The 9,551-nt window shown below is 47.0% G+C and overlaps 1 protein-coding gene across 1 annotated transcript; it reads left to right on the top strand.

Annotated features, from left to right (window-relative positions):
- The first annotated feature begins 575 nt into the window (after positions 1-575).
- Positions 576-9,433, top strand: LOC119187332 (cell adhesion molecule 1). Its single transcript, XM_037435489.2, has 4 exons — positions 576-710; positions 2,802-3,016; positions 5,241-5,376; positions 8,790-9,433. Exons 1-4 carry the CDS (start codon positions 635-637, stop codon positions 9,221-9,223), a joined length of 861 nt encoding a protein of 286 aa, XP_037291386.2. The 5' UTR covers positions 576-634; the 3' UTR covers positions 9,224-9,433.
- The last annotated feature ends 118 nt before the right edge of the window (positions 9,434-9,551 follow it).

Raw genomic sequence — 9,551 nt, 5'->3', positions numbered from 1 at the left:
TTAAGGTTCCCTGCATGGTTCGGTTCCAACATGTAATACATGTAACAGGCCTTACATAATAAAGTAAGGCGACTGTTTTCAATTTCGCATGGCTTAAAGTGTCTGTAGTCGGGTTAAGTAACAGAACTGAAAGAGTCGCGTTCAATTAGGCAAGCTTCCTTCATGTTCCCAGCGCGTGGGCTCTTCCGCAACGGAAAGCATAATGTTCGCGGACGTTTTGAAACCGAGCAGTCAACCATTGCGAACTTCCGCGAATAACAACAACTCTCCGTTGGTATGCATATTTCAGTGCGTGTGGTTTCTCGCGCTTCAGTGCAGGCATCGAAAGCTGCGCCAGCTATACTCCTGCAGTCCCAGCGCAAACCCTCTTAGCGATAACCTCGTTACACAAGACACCCCCCCCCCCCCCCCCCCAGTTTCTGTCAGATGCAGCCGCCGCCGTCAAGGGGCTCGATTTTACACTACGCGTAGTCGATTCGGGTTTCACTGGGGGTGTGTCCCGTGTCGTCATCGCTGATCTCGCAACGCGTCCGGGTTTTATATAACACGACCACACTCGTCTCTCCGTATGGCTGAAAAAGGGGGCGTATAGCGTGGCTCGGCGAATCCAGAGCGTCGCGAAGAACACGACCTCATGACGTCGGCCGAAGGTTCGCGCCTCGTCCGCTTCGCAAGCGTGCACCGGGTTCTGCAAGTCATCTTAGTTGGAGGTACGTATGCCACTCGATAACTTCTCAACCGGCGTTCGACTGCTAACCCAAAGGTGGCGGTATCGAATCCCGGCCGCGTTACGATTGAGGCGAAATGTCAGATGGCCCGTGCGCTTAGATTTAGATGCACATTGGAGAATTGGGCCGGGCATGTAGCACGTAGACAGGATAACCACTGGTCATTAAGGGTAACTAACTGCATTCTAAGATAAGGCAAGCGGGTTAGGGGGAAACAGATGGTTAGGTGGGCAGATGAGATTAAGGAGTTTGCGGGTATAAATTGGCAGCAGCAGGCACAGGACAGGGTTAAGTGGCGGAACATGGGAGAGGTCTTTGTCCTGCAGTGTACGTAGTCAGGCTGATGATGATGACGATGACGAAAGAATTCCATGTAATTGAAATTTCCAAGCCCTCCACTACGTCTTCACTCATACATATCGTACTTTTGTGAGTGCAACTTCGACAATTGTTATTAAATGTTAGGCTAAACGCGGCCGTCTGTACCAGAGGATAAACTGTTATCCCACCAAGGACTAAACACGCGCAATTGCGTGTCGTGTGCAAACGCTTGCTTTGAAAGAGCATAAAGGGAGGGCAGCACGCCTGTTTGATAATTTATTGGAGCAACATAGATGTAGCCGCGTCTTCCCGTATATGTGATGCGGCTTGAAGCTAGCGCACACTCTCCATCAGCTTTCTTCGTCCTTTTCGCTTGCTTCTTTATGGTCCTTGTCAGTGGCATTTAGGATATTCGTTAAGAATATATAGGTCCTCCAGTTTTCGCGCCAGCCGTTGGAGCCGCGAACATGTTTCCCTGCGGTAGTAGTCAGGCAGACAAGTTGTGCACTGTAAAAGAACAACAACATCGGCCTGTGCCACTAAGCATCGGCAGGCAGACAACATCGCTGCCACTAAGCAAGTGAATAGTGAAGCAGTGGGGACCCAATGAAACAAATAATTTTGGATGAAAAAGTGTCTGCCATCATTGGGGGAACGACGGGCAGGGACGTAATGTTAGCCACATGTATTGTATAGCTTGCCGTCGTAACGCATGAAGTAGCTTCCTGCGTTGTTAGAGATACGACATGGACACCGAACGCAGGTTCTCCCTAAACAACTCTGGCTTCTAATTAACTAGCTAGGCTTGTGGGCTACTTTACTAAAACACGTGCCGAACCTCGCCTTCACCTCCTTTTATTAAATCCTTACATTCCGTAAGCTGCAAGCTCACTGTCGCGAACAAAATTGGGCAGAGAAGAAAACACACGAGTTTTTTTTTTCGGATGTGTTTCTATAGGTGTGAGAGGCGGTACACTGTATGTAGTTCAAGCAATTAATGGCGCAAAAAAAAATCGGGATGAAAGTGACAAAAATGTCAAGTATGAAATCCGAGCTTGGGACTGTCGTGAAGTCACTCTGGCGCTCACCGTCATCGTTTTCTGGTCGTCGTATTGTCAATGTTGCTAAGTTAGCTCTATTTCAAGACCCATAAGGCTAGCATGGTGTATTCAAGCGAACGCAAAGCTCAACTATACGTATTTCCTATACTACAAACAGTACCATACCGTCCACCCAGAGGTCGAAATTTAGTCGTGTTCTGTTGTGCATGAGTCTTCAACAACAAACACATAGCCCCGAGAACCTTTAGAAACGGTACCGTAATAGTATAGAGTTACTCGCGTTTGATTGTTTAAAAGAGCCCCTCGCTCAGTCCGCATCTTCCTTCGCCGTGTATGCTCCGTTGGTCAGCTCGTCTCTCCTCCTGTCTCCTCTTCGAAGTGCGAGGAGGAAGAGCGACAAGCGCGCGTATCTGCGAGCGGTCAAAACAGGTTAGTATAGCAAATGACATGACCAGACGCGAGTGATGACGTCACGGCCAACACTGATGATTACCGAAAGGCCCGGAGATGAAAAGGGATTGTTTCTCGGGGTTTGCGACGCGCCCACGGCTCGTATCGCTGCCGCTTTTGGGGTTGTAGAAGATCGTGACGGTGTTTTGAACTGGGTGCGCGCGTTTGCCTGGAATGCTAAAAAAATAACGGAGGTGGTTTACGAACATCTGAACCCGGATTGCATGCCCTGTCCTCGCAGGCTTGATGCTCCGGTGCTCATCTGCGCTGCGACTGCTGAAGGTGAAGGCACCGCCGACTGTGTTGTACGGCGGTGTCGCCAAGCTGGACTGCCAGTATGACCTCGGGTCGGACACGCTGTACGCCGCCAAGTGGTTCAAGGACGGAAACGAGTTCTACCGATACAGGCCCGGCGTCGGAGTTACCACCTTCCCTCTGCAAGGTATCACCGTAAACGTAAGTATATCTTGCTTGTATGTGTGTGTGTGTGGTGGGGGGAGGGAGGGAAAAACAATGGCTTTTCTTAGGATACTTCAACGCAGAAATTTTTATATCTGTGTCTTTTGGTACTCCTGTCCAACGATTCAGCCACCCGGCGAAACTTTAGCCCCTTCTCAACGTCAACCCATCTTGATGGCTACGTTCTCGTGAACATTGTCAAAGAGCGAATATTACGCATATTTGGGGCGCATCATCAATAGTGATTGTTTGCCTAGTTGGTACTTGCTTACTGACATGATTTGGCCGCAAATAGTACACACACAGAGTAAAGAAACACTCAACGACAAGCACAAGGCCGCTTGTGCTTGTCATTGAGTGTTTCTTTACTCTGTGTGTGTATTATTTGCGGCCAAATCATGTCAGTAATCATCAATAGATGGGTAGAATGAGTTTTTATTTAGAAAATAACATAGATAAGTAGTGCTAAAGACCGCAGTGCTTATTACGACGCGCTGACAATGCGACGCTACGAACGAAAAAGCGGGTGTTTCTTACGCTTCGCTAGAACAAAAGGTAGCATATACAGTAACTCTATAGCTAAAAACGGCCCTGTGCTGCTACCTGCCGGTGGCTGTGCATTCTAAAAAACGTGTTTCTTCACATTACTGCCAGATAGCGCCGTAACTCACGCAGCGCCTGCAGACAAAATAATATCGTTTTTTGACGTCTTTTTCGGCGAAGCACACATACTTGCGGCCTTTTTTTTTTCAAGCCAAAAACGAAAGTAAACGTGGTCGTCTATAACCTACTCTAAATAAATGTCATAAGTCACAGGCCGGAAATTATTGGCCATGGGTCGAACACTACTATAATGGTACTCGACCCGAAGTGCAACGAAAGCTTGTCTGTTCGGTTATGATCACGGAGAATAAAAGCATATGCTCACCATCAAAAGGAAAAATTGAACAACAAGAAGGTCATTTGTCCTTCTAATAATAGTTTGCTTTTTTGCTTCTGTAGGCATTGATTGTATTTAATCATTTTTTCGCTGTACCAATAATGCCTGCCTGTAGTAAGCAATTCTATACTTCATACAGAGTAAGTTCTCGAAACCGAATAGTTCTCAAAACCGCAATATATATTGAATTTGTGATTTCGCAACTACTTTTCAAGATGCCGACAGGAGAAGACAATATCTAAGACGTTCAGTATCCGAATATTACGAAATGAAGTGTTACATTACAGCGTAGGTTAGGTTAGGTTAGGTTAATTTGGTTTTTTATGGCGCAAAAGCAGCTAAGGCTATGCTGCGCCAGACACAAGACTTTCAGGAATGGACACTAAAACGATGAGATTTTAAAGCTTATTTAACAGGTTACATTCTTTCAGAAAGTTTAGCAAGTCAGGCAGTTAGAAGGGCAAGAGTGGGGGCTAGTTGGTTGAACATCTTTTTTTTTTTTTTTTTTTTCTTCTTTTTCTCTCCTTTCAACCTGTATATGTGTGTGTCACATTTCCATCGAATAAACAGTTGTTAGTTCGCGCTCGTGTGTGTCCTACCTGTGCTTCAGTGTGTCTTTTATTTGTGTGTTTAATTCCAGCGCGGTGTGAGTCTCAACAAGTCAGGCAGATGTACTAGAGGGTCATCTCCCAGGAACAAAGCAGGGTGTAAAGGTATGTGTTGTTTGTATAGCTTGCTGAAATGTTTTTGTCTCTGTGTTTCGATGACAGGACATGTGATTAGGATGTGCATAAGTGTTAACGCTTCTTGGCACTTTTCACACGTTGGTTGTTCTTCCTTTGCGAGTAAGAAGTTGTGTGTCAAGTGTGTGTGTCCAATGCGAAGTCGGCATAGTACAACTTCAATAAACCGTTGCTGGTGACGGCAGGTCTTCCGAGTGTGGGTTTCACCAGGTGGAGCTCATTGTTCATGCAGGTGTCCCTTTACAGCGTAGGTATACTCAAACTTCAATATAGGAAACCCGAATATAACGAAATATTGGTTATAACCAAGTAACTAGAAGAGAGCCTTATAGTGTTCTAACTGAATATTTATAACAAATTTTTGGATATAACAAACTTTCGTGCAAGTTGCAACTTTGATATTATGAGGTTTGGGTTTATATAGCATCTATAGAACGAAGCTGCTCAGTGCTTGCTTGCCTGTTAGTGAAGAATCCCTGGGTTCGCGTGAACCTCCATGCGATATGTTCTTTTTTGTTCGCTCCCTACTTCATTGCAGGCCTCGGGGTCAATCGGTGCGACGGTCTACCTGCACAACCTAACTCTTCAAAGTTCAGGGCTCTACAACTGCGAAATATCAGCTGAATCACCGTCGTTCCAAACAGTCATCGGAGTCAAACAAATAAACGTCATAGGTGAGTAGCGTATAGCTTAGCCAATAGGCACTGTGTCTTATAAGATCTATCCCCGCTGGACTAGGCGTATCGCATGCGCACAGATGAAGCGGTAAAGAAACGATATGAGAAAAAGAAAAGAATTGTAGGAGCAAAAACGTCGCTGTAGCTAGTTACATTTGAAGTTTGGACGCCTGTTTGCACTACACGTAAATGATTGAGAAAGAGAGAGAGAGAAATAATGTTTATTCGCACCCGTCCAGAATGATGGGGAAGAAGGTTTTGGCCTCTGCCCCACAAGCCTTCGGCTGCCAGCGCCATCCTGGGTGAAGCCTCCAAGTTGAATTAAGAGTCGAATGGCCCTTTCTCAGCCTTCTCAGAATATGTTTAAATAAAGTCAATCTCTCTCTCTCTGGCCTCTGCCCCATTAAACCCTCTTGCCATCGGCTGAAACCCCTTGGGACTCAGCGGCGGTCAGGGCTAGACCGATGACATTAAGCTGTTTTGCGGCGTCGTGACTGCGTAATAAGGCCTCCCAGGATTCTAGGTTTGTGCTTGGATCGTTGTAGGAAGGGCAGCTTCAGACCATGTCCACTGGACCTGCAGTGCTATTGCAGTGCGCTCCTCTGGGGTTAAACATTACAGGGTGCCGTTTACTGTACAGGTGAGGGTTTGGAAATATCTTGTGATCGTGTGTGCCTTCTCTTTTTCATTCAGACCTTCATGGGCCGGGGACCATATCAGTGAAATTTGCTCCACGGGCACTGGTCCTTATCGCAGAATTTCGGTGGCTGCAGCAAAGATCCGGCCCATATTATTATTGTTAATGGCTGACTTAGAGTCGCAAACAATCACTTGTGTTTCACCAGTTTGAGTCATTGCCAGAGCAATCACAAGTTCTTCTGCCTCAGTTGGGATTGTGTTTTTAAAGGTGCAGCACGAGACCAGGTCCTCACACGTGTATGCTGTTCCGTTTTCGTGTTCAAGAGCGTCCCTGAAGAGCACGTCGTATTGACCTTCAAGTCTGGCCTACGGGGCTGCAGCTCTTGCTTTGCATCTACCTTCGGGAAACACAGGATACATGTTTTTTTTGTTTTGTTGTTTTTTGCAGCGGACTTAATTTGGGTCTGTCTCAGTTTGGGTATGCTAGCTGTCTGTCTGGAACACTCCGTGGGTTCGAAATGCAAGCGCTCCATGATTTTCCTCCCGGTTTTACTTCTCAAAATGCTTTGATGCTGCCCCACCGTGGCGGCTGAGCTCATCCAAAGTATCGGAGGCTCCCAGCCCAAGAAGTTTTACCGGAAGTGTTCGGGGGAAGCCCATGCAAGTGCAGTGTTGATACCTTTTTTGGTAATGGTGTCAATTTTACCTTTGTCTACTCTTTCCAGTTTTAGATAACGGACCATGCCACACACGGCTTATGACAAAAGCTTGAACCAAGCTTAAAAAATCGACTTCCTACATCCCCTCATTCTTGCAAGAAATGCGGGTTAAAGTGGTTGGCGCTAGCTTCGTCTCCAGATAGTTTCAGTGTTCTCTCTATTTGCTTGTATATGTGCAACCTTGGGATCCTAGTAGTGCCTATACGGTAGGAATAGCATTGGCATTCACCTTTTAGCGCACTAAACGTGGGCGCGCCAAGACATACAACAACGTAAGTCTCAAATCGCACAGCCACCAGCAGCATAAGAGGACAGTTGCTCGAAAACATTGAAGCGGTGAATAGAGACAAGCAACAAGGGTTAGTCCTCTCTCCGACTATTTTTAATATAGCTACGGCCGGGCTTCCTGCGAAGTTGGACAGAATCGAAATATCTCGTACCGATTGGATTGAAATGCACGGCAGAAAAATCAGAAGAGCGTTTTCTACCATTCAAAAAAATAGGGGGGAGGGGAATAAGAACTCCCCTTCCCCTTATTCTGGAAAGGCTTGTGATATGAATCAGAGTAGTACGTAAGGACAAAATACGATCCGCTGTGCACGCGTTCTATAGAGACTGCACCCAGGCAGAAATGTTTTTTTAATTATTATTTCTAGCGCCGTGTATTTCGTTCCTTTACCTCAGTATCCTTCATTATATGCTGTCCCTGTGTGCAATTCCCTACATCCTGTCTTCAACTTTTGTCGCCCCCTTTCTCAAGGAGTAGGCATGAGTCATGCTCCTTTTTATTGCATTTGTCAATCTGCTCCTAATTTTCATTTCTCTTTCACTTTGTCGATTGAGTTTATATTTTCAACCGAAGTAAAATGGCACGGCTGATGAGTACAGCGATAGAATTAAGTGCCCGCGATGAAGAAGCCGTAAAACGCTTCTCTATTAGGCCAAAAGACGTCAGGTTGAAGCAACGGTAAAGCCTTACGGTTGTACTAATTCTTGATAAGAATTCTCGGCAAGAAGAGACTGTAACTGTCTCTCGCGTGGAGGCACTTCAGTCGCGATACAGCGGAAGGGTAAGGACGAAAAGGAGAGAAGTGTTTAAGACAGGCAGGGAGAAAAATAAGTGGGAGGTAGCGCAACACTACTGGAGCAAAAACAAAAAAAAAATATGTCAGGTTCTCCGCAAGGACGAAGCAGTAAATGCGCTAGGAACAAATTGTAAAGTTATAAAAGGCCAGCAGCGAACTACTTTGTGATCTAACCTCCCGTAACTCTAGCAAGCGATGGAGCAAGTGAATACGGCCGCTACAGAGAGCGGAGTAGCTTTCGTGCTGTCCGTCGCTGGAACGCGAAGCGGTGAAGTCCCAGGACGGAGTATATTAGGTCAGTCGAGGTATCGCGACTGCACCCTTTCCCAGTATACAGGTGTTTGGTGCCTTTCTATCAAAGTTCTGTTGCCGCCAAGGAGGTTATACTAAAACTTATAACCTTCTTGGTTGCCACCCATGCTTGCAGCGCACCCATTCATGCTCCTTTCCCCGACAGAGCGACACTACGCGCCTCGTTTCTGCTTGACCTGTGTCCGTCTGCAGCCTCCACAAGCAATTCACTCGCACGTAGAGCACACGGTACGCTGGGCGATGCTGTCGTTAATTCTGACTATATACGGAGCGTGACGGTGGAGATCGCTATCACCGAAAATGTCACGACCCAACACGGGATCACCAAGTCGACCCGTGCACGCGGTGTGCCTTTGGTGCAAACAAAGGTTCGGCAGCGCAGTCTAATAACAATTCTCGAGAAACACGGGGTCTCAGAATTGGGCCGATTCGAGAGAAAACGCGTATATCCAAGAGGCCTCGCGAAGAGCTCGCTCGCCGAGGCTATTTGCGTGACGTCACGCTTTTTTTCTAGTTTATGTCTTCCTGTATGTCATCACTACAGTATTTCATAATGATTCGCTGGAAAGTTTTACTAATCAGCATCGTTCCTTCCTGTACGAGCAAAGTTTTCCGTGCCTCCTGGTTCACACAATTTATCGCCGTTTCGTTGCAGCCCTGCCGAGGCACGGACCTCGCATAGAGGGCGCCAGAAGGCGATACAGAGCCGCCGACACGGTGAACCTGAACTGCACGTCGGGGAAGTCGAAACCGGCGCCGGTTCTGCGGTGGTTCATCAACGGAGCCTTGGTGACCGACTCCAAGAGTCAGAGCGACCTCACAACCGTCAGGCACTCCGACGGTTTCGATACGGTGTCCCGGCGGTTGCGGTTTGTGGTCACGGAAGACTTCTTCGATGAAAGCGAGGACATCAAAGTGAAATGCGAAGTCAGTGTTCCCGGTGTGTACGTGATGAGCGACGAAAAGGTGCTGCTGGAAAAACCGCAGGACAGTCCCGTCGAAGCGAGAGACGTGGACGACGACTGTCTGTCCAAAGTCCTCTCCTTCATAACAAGACTTTGGATGAGAGAATACGAAGAGAAAGACTGACGAAACAGGAACGCGACACGTGACTAATTCATTCGTGGACAATCCAGTGTCCCCACCGTGGCCAACGGCATCCGCGACTAAAAAAAAAGAAAGTAGTCCAGCTGACGGACACCATTGGTGCAAGCATTGTGCGCATTGGCCTTTGAGGAGAAAATGCTGCGCACTATTGTATCCAACTATTATAGAAATAAATTGTAAGCTCCCCCGACAGCCATCTCAATCCCACTCAGAGAAAAATTGCATACACAATGGCAATTGCTCATTTCTGTGAAGTCAATCACTGCTCGCGCAATTCAGATAGGTGATTATCCCAAACAGATCCAAATTC

This window comes from Rhipicephalus microplus, chromosome 2, assembly GCF_043290135.1.
Source record: "Rhipicephalus microplus isolate Deutch F79 chromosome 2, USDA_Rmic, whole genome shotgun sequence".
Classification (NCBI taxonomy): domain Eukaryota; kingdom Metazoa; phylum Arthropoda; class Arachnida; order Ixodida; family Ixodidae; genus Rhipicephalus; species Rhipicephalus microplus.
Note: the sequence above shows the minus strand (reverse complement) of the source record. Positions and strands in the feature narration are given on the sequence as shown.